The following is a 17,810-nucleotide window of genomic DNA, read 5'->3' on the forward strand; positions in this document are numbered from 1 at the left end:
GCAGGGTCAGCTACCTCAACATGTCTGAGCAGCAGTGCCAAAGGCGGCTCCGACTTTCGCGAGAGATAGTGGCTGACATCTGCGCAATGCTGCAGCAAGACCTGGAGCCCAGAGGAGCAGCTGGACACCCCTTATCAGTGGCCGTCAAAGTCACCATCGCACTCAACTTTTTTGCCTCAGGCTCATTCCAGGGATCAGCAGCAGACATCAGCGGGTAACCGATGCCCTCTTTGCCATCGCGCACAATCACGTCCATTTCACCAAGGATCGAGCAAGTGTCATGGCGAGAGCGGTTGGATTAGCTAATCTTGCAGGCTTTCCAAGGGTGCAGGGCATCGTTGATTGCAAACATGTGGCCCTTAAGGCTCCCCATCGCAATCCTGGTATTTTTGTCAACCGCAAGGGCTCCCACTCCCTCAACGTTCAGCTGGCGTGTGACCACAAGAAGGAAATTTTGCATGTTTGTGCCAAGTACCCTGGCAGTTGCCATGACTCCTTCATACTGCGCCAGTCTACTGTGCCTCCGCTATTCAGTCCGCCACACCAACTTAACGGATGGCTACTTGGAGACAAGGGCTATCCCTTGAGGACGTGGCTATTGACGCCGCTGAGGAGCCCATCCAACGCAACTGAGGAGAACTACAACTCCAGCCACCTTTCCACCAGAGCCATGATCGAGCAGACCATTGGTCTGCTGAAGATGCGCTTCAGATGCCTGGATAGATCAGGTGGAGCCCTGCAATACTCAGCAATACCCAGGAACCAGCTGACTTCTAGCGATGTGACCACCATACTGACCTCAAAGTGAAAGTCCCATTCGCGAAATGACACACGCCACAACTACAGCAGTAGCCAACAGATGATTTATTAACATTATTCTGATGGCTTTCAACCATAACACATTAAATTCCACCCAAGTGACTACCCTTGTGACTATTTGTGCAGTTTCTTTCTCTTACGCGTGCTCCTACGTAGTGGTTCCCCAGTGGCATCAGCAGATGTGGAGGCCCCTTGCTCACTTCCTTGCTGCTCCTGTCTGGACACCTTTGGTGGGCGTCCTCTGGGGTTGCGAGCCTGTAAGGGCTGCGCAACAGTCTGCTGCTCCTGCGGCTGTGCAGGGGTTGAGAGCCGATCTCACTTGGGTGCTGACTCAGGTGGGGCTCTGACCGAGGACTTGTCAGTGGCATGGAAGTTTGAGCACTTGGAGAGGAGCCCCCACCTCCCTGCTCTCTGTCGCTCCCTCCACCAATGCCTGGAGGGCTGCCTCGTCAAATCTGGGGGATGCCTTACTCCGATGTGTCGCCATGATTGATGATGGTAGCAGCAGCTGCCAGGGCCAGAAGCTTGGCAGTCTGCTGAAGTGAGCAAGGCTTGTGGAAGCCCTTAAATGAAGCAGCAGTGATGATGTCATCGGAGGCGAGCTTCCCACCTGAAAAGCTCACTGGCTAGGGGTTCCCACACGTGGGGAATCAATTGGGCTATAAAATCAAAATTGCATCAATTTCCCACATCGTTCAGGATTCGTGTGGGAAACACGAAATGTGGGGAACACGACCCCAACCCGCCCCCGTAGCAAAATCCAGCCCAGAGTCAGTTCTACTCATTCTATATTACTGATCCCAAGCAGCAGAAATGGTTCCAAAAAAGAATTACATGCATCTCTGGATGGAGAGGGGACGCAGGAATATGATGAGAAAGCAGAAAAAATGGGCTTGTGACATGTTAGAAAGTGCTCGTGGGCTCATGTTCCTATTGATTGTTACATGCTTATGTATCTTCTCGTCCATAGTTTGTGGTTTGTGATTCATTTCAGTGTTGATGCGCATGATATTTATTTCTTTACTTACCCAGAAGCATCACTGAGCTCTGCGCGTGCCAAAAGTTATCCACATCAGGCAAAAAGTAGGAAACAGCCTCTGTTGTCACTCCATGAATAATGGTGGCCAGCCATAAATACTTCCATCTGTTAAACATAGAAACCAATTGGAGAGTCACCAGCATCTGTGTGTCATAACTAGTAAGTGTGCTGCATATGGTTAAATCGCTTTTGAGTTAGCAGCATCAGAATTAAACAGCACTCCAACTACCAATATATATTTTGCGTTTCATGCAGTCCTTGGACTATAACCGCCAGACAAAAACTTTGCTTTAAAAAAAGAGAGCAGGACTAGGATATTCTAGGACATGAGTAATGTGGAAACGCACTTCTCTTTGGCAGCAATGAGTGATTTGCTATAATTCTGCCACCCAAAAACCATTGACTGAAAAGGGAGGCAGACCAGATGTCACTGTTTCTTTCAGCTTCGAGCTTCTCTGCAACGCCTCTCTGCTGCCAGTGAGCAGCGTTTTACACTAAATAAACCCCTAGCATTGCAGCCAGTGTGACTCCCTCACGCCTGCTTGTGAGAGACCGAAGTCAGAGTACTCGCTGGCGAGAGAATGAGAGGAAGAGGGGCGAGAGACAGAAATGAAATAGGAGAGAAACAGAAGTGAAGGAGACACCAGAGATAGTACTGAATGAGGAGAGACAGACAGAAATAAAGGAGACACAAAGTGAGTGATAGAGAGAGAAAAACAGAACTGAAGGAATGAGACAGAATTGAAAGAGTAAGGAGAGACAGACAGACAGACGTCATGTAAATTCACAACATTTTCTGCTTTCGAATGAAGAATTAGCCTATAAATCTGTTTTTTTCACTCCCTACCTTGTCATAACAAATATCTGAGCACTTCCAATGTGGAGCAAGTGTTGAGCTCTGCAATGCTTTTGATGAAGATTGTGGTCTATTTCCAAATTACAATAGCAGAGATTGATTGGGATTGATGGTCAAATTGTCCTATTTCTCAGCCGGGGACAGTCACTGCTGAATCTGCAGCTTGCACCTGGATCACAGGGTTGCTCAGCCATAATTTGACTTCAGTCCTTCAATTAACCTGGAGCCCTCCCACTCCTTCCCATGACCCTAATCTCAACAATACGGAGCGGAAAACTCCTGTGCCAAAGGCTGGAATTTTGTCAGTAAATGTTTGGCAAAATCATGGATTAGTCAATGTAAAAAGTCAAATGTCACAGAAATCATAGTGAAAGCACAGACATGTTTGTGGTCACCAAACTATCTTCATTTTGCTATATTTCTTTTTCTTGCTCCTTGTCGGAGGTGCCGTCTTTCAGATGAGACGTTAAACCGAGGCCCCGTCTGCTCTCTCAGGTGGACGTAAAAGATCCCATGGCACTATTTCGAAGAAGAGCAGGGGAGTTATCCCCGGTGTCCTGACCAATATTTATCCCTCAACCAACATAACAAAAACAGATTATCTGGTCATCATCACATTGCTGTTTGTGGGAGCTTGCTGTGCACAAATTGGCTGCTATGTTTCCCACATTACAACAGTGACTCCACTTCAAAAGTACTTCATTGGCTGTAAAGCGCTTTGAGACGTTCAGTGGTTGTGAAAGGCGCAATATAAAAAATGCAAGTCTTTCTTCACAAAATAACAACAGAAAACGCTGGAAAAACTCAGCAGGCCAGGCAACATCCGTGGAGAGAGAAATAGAATCAACGTTTCAGGTCGAAACCCTTCTCCAGAACTGAGAAAAAAAAGGCAGTAAATGAAACAGCTTAAAAGGAAATGGGGGAGGGGATGAAAGGACAAAAGGGAAGTGAAGAGACATTAAGAGGTATTCAAGACGAGATGAGATGGTAATAGGACAGGTAAAAGAGACAAAAGATGGCTCTAGATGAAGTGTGAAATGCGCTGGCAGAGTGAGAGACAGCTGCCATGTGGGAGAGAAAAAAGGAAAAGGCACAAACCAAAGGTGTGGATAAAAAATATATAAAAATATAATAGGGGCCGAGGTTATGATCTGAAATTGTTGAACTCAATATCGAGTCCGGAAGGCTGTAAACTGCCTAATCGAAAGATGAGCTGCTGTTCCTCGAGCTTACGCTGAGCTTCCGTGGAATAATGCAAGAGGCCAAGGACGATGAGGTCTTGAGTGGGAATGGGGCGGTGAATTGAAATGACAGACGACCGGAAGCTCGGGGTCACCCTTATGGACTGAACGGAGGTGTTCCGAAAAGCGCTCACCCAATCTGCGTTTGGTCTCCCCAATGTAGAGGAGACAACATCGTGAGCAGCGAATACAGTATAATAAATTGCAAGAAGTACAAGTAAATCGCTGTTTCACCTGGAAGGGGTGTTTGGGGCTCTGGACAGTGGGAAGGGGGGAGGTATATGGGCAGGTGTTGCATCTCCTGCGCTTGCACGGGAAGGTGCCGGGCGAAGGGGAAGGGATGCTGGGGGTGATTGAGGAGTGGACTCGGGTGTCTCGGAGGGAGCGGTCCCTATGGAATGCTGAAAGGGGAGGGGAGGGGAAGATGCATTTGGTGGTGGGATCTTTCTTCACATCTGTGTCTCTCTGCATTCACTTATGTCGCTCTCTCTCTCTCTCCCCCTTATTTCAGTCTGTGTTTTCCTTCTGTTTTTTCTCTCCTCCATTTCTGTCTCTCCCCTATTTCATTCTCCTCTTCCATCACTTCTCTCTCTGCTTTTACTTCCATGTCGGTCATTTTTTTATTCATTTCTTCCTCTTTCTTTCTCTCTGCTCTTTTGCCATTTTTTAATTTTCCCCTTTTCTCTTTCCTTTTTTATTCTTCTGCTTATTACAGCTTCCTGTTTGTTCTCTGCAGCTGCAGCTGGTGAAGGGCTGCATCATCGGGCTGAGTTAGTTCAGGGGGAACATCATCTACGGTTCAATGTGATTATGCACGAGAGCTTTGTTAAATGGCTTTGGATTGATGCATAGGCAAATGTTATCGCTTCCTTTCATTGCTAACATTAGCTGAATAACTGACTAGTGCAAGAACTTTCCAATCAAGAAGCTCATTAAAGTTCTTCTACAGCTAGAAATAGCTTCCTGGTTGGCAACCTTAGGATCAATTAGATAAAATTACATAGAATGTACAGCAAAACTGGTCCAAATGAGCCTCCTCTCGCCCCTCATCCTCTAACCCTATCAGAATATTCCTTTCTCCCTCATGTGTTTATCTAGCCTCCCCTTAAATGCATCTATGATATTCGCCTCAACTCCTCCATGTGGTAGCGAGTTCCACATTCTAACCACTCTCTGGGTAAAGAAGCTTCTCCTGAATTCCCTGTTGGATTTATTAGTGACTATCTTATAATTATGGCCCCTAGTTTTGGTCTCCCCTACAAATAGAAACATCTTCTCCAAGTCTACCCTATCAAACCCCTTCATAATATTAAAGCCCTCTATCAGGTACAGTCTACGACCCATCTGTAATCACTCAGGTCTAAACTTCAGCCACATCAGCAAACCAAAGCTAGTGACTATTATACCATGTTACTAAATCAGGCTAAATTTCCCACCCATTGACTAAGAATGAGCAGATTTTTAGCCCATGGGACACGAGCTCATCTGTGTGCTAAACATCATTGAGTAAATGCTTAGCCCAGTAGTCCTCAGCGTATTGGCCGAGGACATTTGCAGTCGACCCCACTGTCACCCCATCTTCAGATGAACTACAGCACCATGGGACCGCCTTGCAAAGAGGTCCAATTTAGAGGCCAACCTCCCGTGCCCGAACAGCATTGGAAACATGTCCAACACCAGCCATATTACTTCAGGTGCTGTAACGGCATCCCTGGTGGCTGCCTAAAGCAGATGCAAGGCTTTTTGGACATATTTATAAGGGGCCTGACACCTGCTTTAGGACCCAAACCGTAAAATGGTTAGCCCTGAGCAGCGGCAGCAGCGGGAGCAGCGGACCTGCGAGGGAGCAGCAACTGTGGGTGAAAATAAATGTCGGTGATAATCAGGCCCAGTCCAGCAGCGGCAGCAGCAGGAGCGGTGGCTGTGGGTGAAAATAAAGGTCGGTGATTTTCAGGCCCAGTTGAGCAGTGGGAGCGGCGGACCTGAGAGGGAGCAGCGGTTGTGGGTGAAAATAAAGGTTGGTGATTTTCAGGCCCAGTCGAGCAGTGGCAGAATTCGAGAGTGACATCACAGTAGAGAAAGTGACGCCGGCGCAGGGGAAGCAGCAGATTGGGTGAGTATGGCCAGGTGAGCACTTATACTACTCTATAGTTTGACAGTTAAGGTTAATAGTTTATAAAATTTTAAAGGTCTTAATTTTGTGGTTTATAGTTGCTAAGGTCTCTGTTGTGTAGCGGGGAGTGCTAGGAAACAAGGGCCCTTGAGAATATCATTTAATTGTAATGTAATTAGTAGTATTGATTTGATTTAATTTAATTTGAATTAATTAAAGGGTAAGCCATGGCAGCACAGCTCAGCCCCGTGGCATGCTCCTCCTTCCTGTGTCCCTGATGACCATGTGTGGGGAAGTGTATCCAGCTGCAGCTACTGGCAGACCGCATTGCAGCGCTGGAGCTGCGAATGGATACATACTGGAGCATTCGCGATGCTGAGGACGTCGTGGATATCACGTTTAATCAGTTGGTCACACCACAGGTAAAGGCTACACAGGCAGGAAGGGAATGGGTGACCGCCAGGCAGAGTAGTAGGCGCAGGCAGGTAGTGCAGGGGTCCCCTGTGGCCATCCCCCTCTCAACCAGATATACCGCTTTGGATATTGTTGAGGGAGATGGCTTATCGGGGGAAGGCAGCAGCAGCCAACTTCCTGGCACCGTGGGTGGTTCTGCTGCACAGGACGGGAGGAAAAAGAGTGGGAGAGCTATAGTAATAGGGGATTCTATTGTAAGAGGAATAGATAGGCGTTTCTGCGGCCGCAAATGAGACTCCAGGATGGTATGTTGCCTCCCTGGTGCAAGGGTCAAGGATGTCTCGGAGCAGCTGCAAGGCATTCTGGGGGGGGAGGGTGAACAGCCAGTTGTCGTGGTGCATATAGGTACCAACGATATAGGTAAAAACCGGGATGAGGTCATAAAAGCTGAATATAGGGAGTTAGGAGGTAAATTAAAAAATAGGACCTCAAAGGTAATAATCTCAGGATTGCTACCAGTGCCACATGCTAGTCAGAGTAGAAATAGAAGGATATTTCAGATGAATACGTGGCTAGAGGAATGCTGCAAGGGGGAGGGATTCAAATTCCTGAGATATTGGAACCGGTTCTGGGGGAGGTGGGACCAGTACAAACTGGACGGTTTGCACCTGAGCAGGACCGGGACCGATGTCCTTGGGGGAGTGTTTGCTAGTGCTGTTGGGGAGAGTTTAAACTAAAATGGCAGGGGGTTGGGAACCTGTGCAGGGAGACAGAGGAAAGGGAAACAAGGATAGAAGCAAAAGACAGGAAGGAGAAAAGCAAAAGTGGCAGTCAGAGAAATCAAGGGTGTAAATCAAACATGGCCACAGTAAATAATAATTCTAAAAGGTCTAAGAGTGTTAAAAAAACAAGCCTGAAGGCTTTGTGTCTTAATGCGAGGAGCATTCGTAATAAGGTGGATGAATTAGCTGCGCAAATAGATGTAAACAGATATGATATGATTGGGATTACGGAAACATGGCTCCAGGGTGACCAAGGCTGGGAACTCAACATCCAGGGGTATTCAATATTCAGGAAAGACAGGCAAAAAGGAAAAGGAGGTGGAGGAGCATTGCTGGTTAAAGAGGAGATTAACACAATAGTAAGGAAGGATATTAGCTCTGATGATGTGGAATCTGTATGGGTAGAGCTGAGAAATACCAAGGGGCAGAAAACGTTAGTGGGAATTGTATACAGACCCCCAAACAGTAATGCTAAGGTTGGAGATGGCATTAAATGGCAAATTAGAGACGCGTGCAATAAGGGCACAGCAGTTATCATGGATGACTTTAATCTACATATAGATTGGGCTAACCAAATTAGTAACAATACTGTGAAGGAGGAATTCCTGGAGTGTATACGGGATGGTTTCCTGGACCAAAATGTCGAGGAACCAACTAGAGATCAGGCCATCTTAGACTGTGTATTATGTAATGAGAAAGGATTAATTAGCAATCTTGTTGTGCGAGGCCCCTTGGGTCAGAGCGATCATAATATGATAGAATTCTTCATTAAGATGGAGAGTGAAGTATTTGACTCAGAGACTAGGGTCCTGAATTTAAATAAAGGAAACTACGATGGTATGAGGCGCGAGTTTGGTAGGATTGATTGGGGAACGTTACTTAAAGGGTTGACGGTGGATAGGCAATGGCAAACAATTAAAGATCACATGGATGAACTACAGAATTTGTTCATCCCTGCTTGGCATAAAAATAAAACAAAAAAGGTGACTCAACCGTGGCTAACAAGGGAAATTAGGGATAGCATAAGATCCAAGGAGAGATCATATAAATCGGCCAGAAAAAGCTGCAACCCTGAGGATTGGGAGCAGTTTAGGATTCAGCAAAGGAGGACAAAGGGATTAATTAAGAGGGGGGAAATAGAGTATGAGAGTAAGCTTGCAGGGAACATAAAAACTGACTGTAAAAGCTTCTATAGATATGTGAAGAGAAAAAAGATTGGTGAAGTCAAGCGTAGGTCCCTTGCAGTCAGAATCAGGGGAATTTATAATGGCGAACAAAGAAATGGCAGACCGATTAAATACATACTTTGGTTCTGTCTTCACAAAGGAGGACACAAATAACCTCCCAGAGATGTCGGGGAACATAGGGTCTAATGAGAGGGAGGAACTGAATTAAATCAGTATTTGTAGGGAAATGGTGTTAGGGAAATTGACGGGATTGAAGGCCGATAAATCCCCAGGGCCTGATTATCTACATCCTAGGGTACTTAAGGAAGTGACCCTAGAAATAGTAGATGCATTGCTGGTCATCTTCCAAAATTCTATAGACTCTGGAACAGTTCCCATGGATTGGAGGGTAGCTAATGTTACCCCACTATTCAAAAAAAGGTAGTAGAGAGAAAACGGGGAATTATAGACTGGTAAGCCTGACATCGGTAGTGAGGGAAATGCTAGAGTCCATTATAAAAGATGTAATAGCAGAGCACTTGGAAAACAGTGACAGGATCGGACAAAGTCAACATGAATTTACAAAAGGTAAATCGTGCTTGACTAATCTACTGGAATTTTTTGAGGATGTAACTGGCAGAATAGATAAGGGAGAACCAGTGGATGTGGTGTATTTGGACTTTCAGAAGGCTTTCGATAAGGTCCCGCATAAGAGATTAGCGTGTAAAGTTAAGGCACATGGGATTGGGGGCAAGGTATTGACTTGGATAGAGAACTGGTTGGCAGACAAGAAGCAAAGAGTTGGAATAAACGGGTCTTTTTCCGAGTGGCAGGCAATGACTAGTGGGGTACCACAGGGATCAGTGCTAGGATCCCAGCTATTCACAATATATATTAATGATCTAGACGAGGGAACTAGATGTAATATCTCCAAGTTTGCAGACGACACAAAGCTAGGTGGGTGTGTGTGCTGTGAGGAGGATGCCGAGAAATTCCAGTATGATTTGGACAGGTTGGGTGATTGGGCAGATGCATGGCAGATGCAGTATAATGTGGATAAATGCGAGGTTATCCACTTTGGTGGCAAAAACAGGAAGGCAGATTATTATCTGAACGGCAATAGATTGGGAGAAGGGGAAGTGCAACGAGACCTGGGTGTCCTTGTGCACCAGTCGCTGAAGGTAAGCATGCAGGTACAGCAGGCGGTTAAGAAGGCAAATGGTATGTTGGCCTTCGTAGCGAGAGGATTCGAGTACAGGAACAAGGATGTCTTGCTGCAGTTGTACAGGGCCTTGGTGAGACCACACCTTGAGTATTGTGTGCAGTTTTGGTCGCCTTATCTGAGGAAGGATGTTCTTGCCATGGAGGGAGTGCAGCGAAGATTCACCAGACTGATACCTGGGATGGCAGGAATGACATATGAGGAGAGATTGGGTCGATTGGGCTTATACTCGTTGGAGTTTAGAAGAATGAGGGGGGATCTCATTGAAACTTATAAAATTCTAACAGGACTAGACAGACTAGATGCAGGAAGGATGTTCCCAATGGCGGGGGAGTCCAGAACCAGGGGTCACAGTCTAAAGATAAGGGGTAAGCCATTTAGGACAGAGATGAGGAGGAATTTCTTCACCCAGAGAGTGGTGAACCTGTGGAATTCTCTACCACAGAAGGCAGTTGAGGCCAATTCATTAGAAGGAGTTAGATATATTTCTTAAGGCTAAAGGGATCAAGGGATATGGGGAGAAGGCAGGAACGGGGTACTGAATTTGGATGATCAGCCATGATCTCATTCAATGGCGGAGCAGACTCGAAGGGCCGAATGGCCTACTCCTGCTCCTATCTTCTATGTTTCTATGAACGCTGCAGGTTAGCCCTAAATGCCTGCTGAGTTCAAGATCACCTGGTCTGTATGTGGCCTGACCAGCGGGCCTTAAATGGAAGGCTGGGAGCCACCACAAAAAATGTCAGTTATTTGAAAAATACTTACCTTAATATGGAGCCTGGCATAGCAGGAGTGCTTCTCCTGGAGCCACGTTAAAACTGCAGACCCCTGCTGGACACTGCCCACCCACTCCTGATTGCCTCTCCATCCCCCCACGGACTCGATTTGGGCCCTCGGCCAGCGAGCTGCCTCTGGAGCTGTGACTGGTTCGCGCAGATCACTGGCACCAATGAAGACGGCAGACCAATTGTCACGGTCCTGCCGCTGGCCTCATTAGGTGTGTGCAGAGTAGGCGAGCAAGTGGTTCCTGCCCCGATTTTGGCGCGATCCAACTTCTAGGCCCGTGTGTCTCTGGCCGTCCATCCTTAGCCTCCAGGTCTATGTGAGTAAGGTAGAGATACAGACACACGGCAAGACTGCAAGAGAGAGAATGGGAGGGGGATCTTTGACAAACTGTTACTGAGGAACTCTGGGTTGGCCACCACTACGACCTGAGTATATGGTTTTCTCTCTCTCTCTCTCTCTCACACACCACTCACTCTCTCACAGTCACGGAGGTAGATCAATGGTTGAACGTTGAAGTCAATGAAAATAAAAATGGGGAGAGACGTACAATGAGCTTCCGATCCACCAGCACCTGTTTTACACTATCGCACAAAGTCAAGATCTACCCCAGTCTCTCTCTCGTACTCTTACTCACACACACACACTCTCTCGTACACACACTCTCCCATACTCTTAATTAAACCCACATTCATTCATTCAGACGCACTCATTCAATCAATCATTCACTCACATACACCCTCATGAAGTGATTACACTTCAAAAATCATTACAGTAATTGGCTGTGAAGCACTTTGGGACATCATGAGAACATGAAAGGCACTGTATAAATGCAAGTTCGTTCCTTCTTAATACAAAGGAAAATCTAGTGGGAAATTCCTCTTCTCGTGACTTGGTCTTGTTTATTCAAACATGGACTTGGTGAGGTATAAATTGGTGATGGGCGGTAGGGTAAAACGGGCGATAGCGAATCGGCAGCCTGTTTTCCACTCCGCCCGATTCTCTTTTCAATTTAAGTCAATGGAAAATAAGTTGCTCAGATTGCAAAACGGGCTGCCAACTCTCTATCGTCTGTTTTGCACGACTGCCCAAGACCAATTTATACCCTGGCTATGTGTAGAAATAATTCTGGAGTCTGGACACAGTAAAGTGTTGTGTACAATTGATCTTGTTGAAGTGTTGGTTGGCTATAAATGACCCCAGTTTAATGTGGGAAAATGCAATTTGTTTGGTTTTTGACAGAAAATCAGTTTTGTACCTCACGTTTGACAGATTGGGCACTGCAGAAAAGGGTAAGCTCTAAATCAGTGGAAAAAAACATTACTGTTCCACTAATATAAAGCTTTGCTCCCTCTGTCCTGAATACTCAGAGATGGCGGAGCCAATGGCCCCTGTTGCTGGCACTGGGAACCTCCCATGGACGATTCTCCTCTCCAGTCCCATCTTCCCCTTCCTCATTGGGAGAGTCGCATTCTCTGCTCAGCACCTGTCTGTTCAATCCAAGTCAGATCAGGAACTGAGCAGAGTGGGACTTGAGTTTGCACCTGTCCCCACAATATGGCATTGAACATTATCTGGCTAACATTCAGTACCACCAACAACACTCCAATTCTGTAGATTCTATAAACACCAGGCATGTTACCTTTAAAGACTACAAACAGCAGGCAATGTGATAGAGTCAGTGTTTTAAAGTGTCAGATTTAAAGGCCTCCCTGATGCTGATGTTTGCCTTAAATGCTGTTCGCATTCAGCCAGTGGCAAAAGTGCAGAACACTTTCGGATCAGGTGTTGTTTTTCTTCCCAGTTAAATACTGTCAATGGGGTTTAATCAATGGTGGCGTTTTTCCTTTCCAGCAGCCTTTTCCATCTTCTGCCTGCACGACATGCAATAAATCCTTGAGTCATTATCCTCCCTGGGCCGAATTCAGTTCCCAGTAATTTATATTTCATCAAGAACGTCATCTGTGTTCGGAATATCGCTGCCAATTAATCTAAACAATGCCAAACCGCAGAAATGGTGTATACAAGGTAGAGCTTGCAATACTAATTCTAATTAGAGTGCAACCATTTCTGTCGAAGCCTCTTATATATATGTAGTAAACATTAAAAGGGTTATTATTGTAGCAGGATCCATTTTCTTCCTTCCCTCTGTTATCTCCCCTTCTCACCTGAAGGCAATCTAGGTTGACATCCCAGTGCAGTATTGAGGGAACGCTGCACAATTGGAGGTTCCGTCTTTTGGATGTGACAATAAACTGCCCTCTTAGGTGGATACAAAAGATCCCACGGCACTACTTGAAGAAGAGCAGGACGGCACTACTTGAAGAAGAGCAGGACGGCACGACTTGAAGAAGAGCAGGACGGCACTACTTGAAGAAGAGCAGGACGGCACTATGTGAAGAAGAGCAGGACGGCACTACGTGAAGAAGAGCAGGACGGCACTATGTGAAGAAGAGCAGGACGGCACTATGTGAAGGAGAGCAGGACGGCACTATGTGAAGAAGAGCAGGACGGCACTATGTGAAAAAGAGCAGGACGGCACTACGTGAAGAAGAGCAGGACGGCACTACGTGAAGAAGAGCAGGACGGCACTACGTGAAGAAGAGCAGGACGGCACTATGTGAAGAAGAGCAGGACGGCACTACGTGAAGAAGAGCAGGACGGCACTACGTGAAGACGAGCAGGACGGCACTACGTGAAGAAGAGCAGGACGGCACTACGTGAAGGAGAGCAGGACGGCACTACGTGAAGACGAGCAGGACGGCACTACGTGAAGAAGAGCAGGACGGCACTATGTGAAGAAGAGCAGGACGGCACTACGTGAAGACGAGCAGGACGGCACTACGTGAAGAAGAGCAGGACGGCACTACGTGAAGAAGAGCAGGACGGCACTACGTGAAGACGAGCAGGACGGCACTACGTGAAGACGAGCAGGACGGCACTACGTGAAGAAGAGCAGGACGGCACTACGTGAAGACGAGCAGGACGGCACTACGTGAAGAAGAGCAGGACGGCACTACGTGAAGAAGAGCAGGACGGCACTACGTGAAGACGAGCAGGACGGCACTACGTGAAGAAGAGCAGGACGGCACTACGTGAAGAAGAGCAGGACGGCACTACGTGAAGAAGAGCAGGACGGCACTACGTGAAGAAGAGCAGGACGGCACTACGTGAAGAAGAGCAGGACGGCACTACGTGAAGACGAGCAGGACGGCACTATGTGAAGAAGAGCAGGACGGCACTACGTGAAGAAGAGCAGGACGGCACTATGTGAAGAAGAGCAGGACGGCACTACGTGAAGAAGAGCAGGACGGCACTACGTGAAGAAGAGCAGGACGGCACTACGTGAAGAAGAGCAGGACGGCACTACGTGAAGAAGAGCAGGACGGCACTATGTGAAGAAGAGCAGGGCGGCACTACGTGAAGAAGAGCAGGACGGCACTACGTGAAGGAGAGCAGGACGGCACTACGTGAAGAAGAGCAGGACGGCACTACGTGAAGAAGAGCAGGACGGCACTACGTGAAGAAGAGCAGGACGGCACTACGTGAAGAAGAGCAGGACGGCACTACGTGAAGAAGAGCAGGACGGCACTATGTGAAGAAGAGCAAGACGGCACTACGTGAAGAAGAGCAGGACGGCACTACGTGAAGAAGAGCAGGACGGCACTACGTGAAGAAGAGCAGGACGGCACTACGTGAAGAAGAGCAGGACGGCACTATGTGAAGAAGAGCAGGACGGCACTACGTGAAGACGAGCAGGACGGCACTACGTGAAGAAGAGCAGGACGGCACTACGTGAAGAAGAGCAGGACGGCACTATGTGAAGAAGAGCAGGACGGCACTACTTGAAGAAGAGCAGGACGGCACTACTTGAAGAAGAGCAGGACGGCACTATGTGAAGAAGAGCAGGACGGCACTACTTGAAGAAGAGCAGGACGGCACTACTTGAAGAAGAGCAGGACGGCACTATGTGAAGACGAGCAGGACGGCACTACGTGAAGAAGAGCAGGACGGCACTACTTGAAGAAGAGCAGGACGGCACTACTTGAAGAAGAGCAGGACGGCACTATGTGAAGAAGAGCAGGACGGCACTATGTGAAGAAGAGCAGGACGGCACTATGTGAAGAAGAGCAGGACGACACTATGTGAAGACGAGCAGGACGGCACTACGTGAAGAAGAGCAGGACGGCACTACGTGAAGAAGAGCAGGACGGCACTACGTGAAGAAGAGCAGGACGGCACTATGTGAAGAAGAGCAGGACGACACTATGTGAAGACGAGCAGGACGGCACTACGTGAAGAAGAGCAGGACGGCACTATGTGAAGAAGAGCAGGACGGCACTACGTGAAGAAGAGCAGGACGGCACTATGTGAAGAAGAGCAGGACGGCACTACGTGAAGACGAGCAGGACGGCACTACGTGAAGACGAGCAGGACGGCACTACGTGAAGAAGAGCAGGACGGCACTACGTGAAGAAGAGCAGGACGGCACTACGTGAAGACGAGCAGGACGGCACTACGTGAAGAAGAGCAGGACGGCACTATGTGAAGAAGAGCAGGACGGCACTACGTGAAGAAGAGCAGGACGGCACTACGTGAAGGAGAGCAGGACGGCACTACGTGAAGACGAGCAGGACGGCACTACGTGAAGAAGAGCAGGACGGCACTATGTGAAGAAGAGCAGGACGGCACTACGTGAAGAAGAGCAGGACGGCACTACGTGAAGGAGAGCAGGACGGCACTACGTGAAGAAGAGCAGGACGGCACTACTTGAAGAAGAGCAGGACGGCACTACGTGAAGAAGAGCAGGACGGCACTACTTGAAGAAGAGCAGGACGGCACTATGTGAAGAAGAGCAGGACGGCACTACGTGAAGACGAGCAGGACGGCACTACGTGAAGAAGAGCAGGACGGCACTACGTGAAGAAGAGCAGGACGGCACTATGTGAAGAAGAGCAGGACGGCACTACGTGAAGACGAGCAGGACGGCACTATGTGAAGAAGAGCAGGACGGCACTACGTGAAGAAGAGCAGGACGGCACTACGTGAAGACGAGCAGGACGGCACTACGTGAAGAAGAGCAGGACGGCACTACGTGAAGAAGAGCAGGACGGCACTACGTGAAGAAGAGCAGGACGGCACTACGTGAAGAAGAGCAGGACGGCACTACGTGAAGGAGAGCAGGACGGCACTACGTGAAGACGAGCAGGACGGCACTACGTGAAGAAGAGCAGGACGGCACTACGTGAAGAAGAGCAGGACGGCACTACGTGAAGAAGAGCAGGACGGCACTACGTGAAGAAGAGCAGGACGGCACTACGTGAAGAAGAGCAGGACGGCACTACGTGAAGAAGAGCAGGACGGCACTACGTGAAGGAGAGCAGGACGGCACTACGTGAAGAAGAGCAGGACGGCACTATGTGAAGAAGAGCAGGACGGCACTATGTGAAGACGAGCAGGACGGCACTACGTGAAGACGAGCAGGACGGCACTATGTGAAGAAGAGCAGGACGGCACTACGTGAAGACGAGCAGGACGGCACTATGTGAAGAAGAGCAGGACGGCACTACGTGAAGAAGAGCAGGACGGCACTATGTGAAGAAGAGCAGGGCGGCACTACGTGAAGAAGAGCAGGACGGCACTATGTGAAGACGAGCAGGACGGCACTACTTGAAGGAGAGCAGGACGGCACTATGTGAAGAAGAGCAGGACGGCACTACGTGAAGAAGAGCAGGACGGCACTACGTGAAGAAGAGCAGGACGGCACTACGTGAAGAAGAGCAGGACGGCACTATGTGAAGAAGAGCAGGGCGGCACTACGTGAAGAAGAGCAGGACGGCACTACGTGAAGGAGAGCAGGACGGCACTACGTGAAGAAGAGCAGGACGGCACTACGTGAAGACGAGCAGGACGGCACTATGTGAAGAAGAGCAGGACGGCACTACGTGAAGAAGAGCAGGACGGCACTACTTGAAGAAGAGCAGGACGGCACTATGTGAAGAAGAGCAGGACGGCACTACGTGAAGAAGAGCAGGACGGCACTACGTGAAGAAGAGCAGGACGGCACTACGTGAAGAAGAGCAGGACGGCACTACTTGAAGAAGAGCAGGACGGCACTATGTGAAGAAGAGCAGGACGGCACTACGTGAAGAAGAGCCGGACGGCACTACGTGAAGAAGAGCAGGACGGCACTATGTGAAGAAGAGCAGGACGACACTATGTGAAGACGAGCAGGACGGCACTACGTGAAGACGAGCAGGACGGCACTACGTGAAGACGAGCAGGACGGCACTACGTGAAGAAGAGCAGGACGGCACTATGTGAAGAAGAGCAGGACGGCACTACGTGAAGAAGAGCAGGACGGCACTATGTGAAGAAGAGCAGGACGGCACTACGTGAAGAAGAGCAGGACGGCACTATGTGAAGACGAGCAGGACGGCACTACGTGAAGAAGAGCAGGACGGCACTACGTGAAGAAGAGCAGGACGGCACTACGTGAAGACGAGCAGGACGGCACTACGTGAAGAAGAGCAGGACGGCACTACGTGAAGAAGAGCAGGACGGCACTACGTGAAGGAGAGCAGGACGGCACTACGTGAAGAAGAGCAGGACGGCACTACGTGAAGACGAGCAGGACGGCACTATGTGAAGAAGAGCAGGACGGCACTACGTGAAGAAGAGCAGGACGGCACTACTTGAAGAAGAGCAGGACGGCACTATGTGAAGAAGAGCAGGACGGCACTACGTGAAGAAGAGCAGGACGGCACTACGTGAAGAAGAGCAGGACGGCACTACGTGAAGAAGAGCAGGACGGCACTACTTGAAGAAGAGCAGGACGGCACTATGTGAAGAAGAGCAGGACGGCACTACGTGAAGAAGAGCAGGACGGCACTACGTGAAGAAGAGCAGGACGGCACTATGTGAAGAAGAGCAGGACGACACTATGTGAAGACGAGCAGGACGGCACTACGTGAAGACGAGCAGGACGGCACTACGTGAAGACGAGCAGGACGGCACTACGTGAAGAAGAGCAGGACGGCACTATGTGAAGAAGAGCAGGACGGCACTACGTGAAGAAGAGCAGGACGGCACTATGTGAAGAAGAGCAGGACGGCACTACGTGAAGAAGAGCAGGACGGCACTATGTGAAGACGAGCAGGACGGCACTACGTGAAGAAGAGCAGGACGGCACTACGTGAAGAAGAGCAGGACGGCACTACGTGAAGACGAGCAGGACGGCACTACGTGAAGAAGAGCAGGACGGCACTACGTGAAGAAGAGCAGGACGGCACTACGTGAAGAAGAGCAGGACGGCACTACGTGAAGAAGAGCAGGACGGCACTACGTGAAGGAGAGCAGGACGGCACTATGTGAA

The 17,810-nt window shown here is 48.8% G+C and overlaps 1 protein-coding gene across 1 annotated transcript in view; it reads right to left on the minus strand.

Moving 5' to 3' along the window:
* Nucleotides 1-17,810, minus strand: part of LOC147104493 (uncharacterized) — a 389,586-nt gene that overhangs the window by 324,546 nt on the left and 47,230 nt on the right. The window contains exon 3 of the mRNA XM_085962145.1: nt 1,848-1,963. Within this exon, the coding sequence (XP_085818271.1) occupies nt 1,848-1,963 (116 nt within the window). The remainder of the gene's footprint in view (nt 1-1,847; nt 1,964-17,810) is intronic.

The sequence above is a fragment of the Somniosus microcephalus genome, chromosome 19, assembly GCF_052327205.1.
Source record: "Somniosus microcephalus isolate GS21.2 chromosome 19, FLI_Smic_1.0, whole genome shotgun sequence".
Classification (NCBI taxonomy): domain Eukaryota; kingdom Metazoa; phylum Chordata; class Chondrichthyes; order Squaliformes; family Somniosidae; genus Somniosus; species Somniosus microcephalus.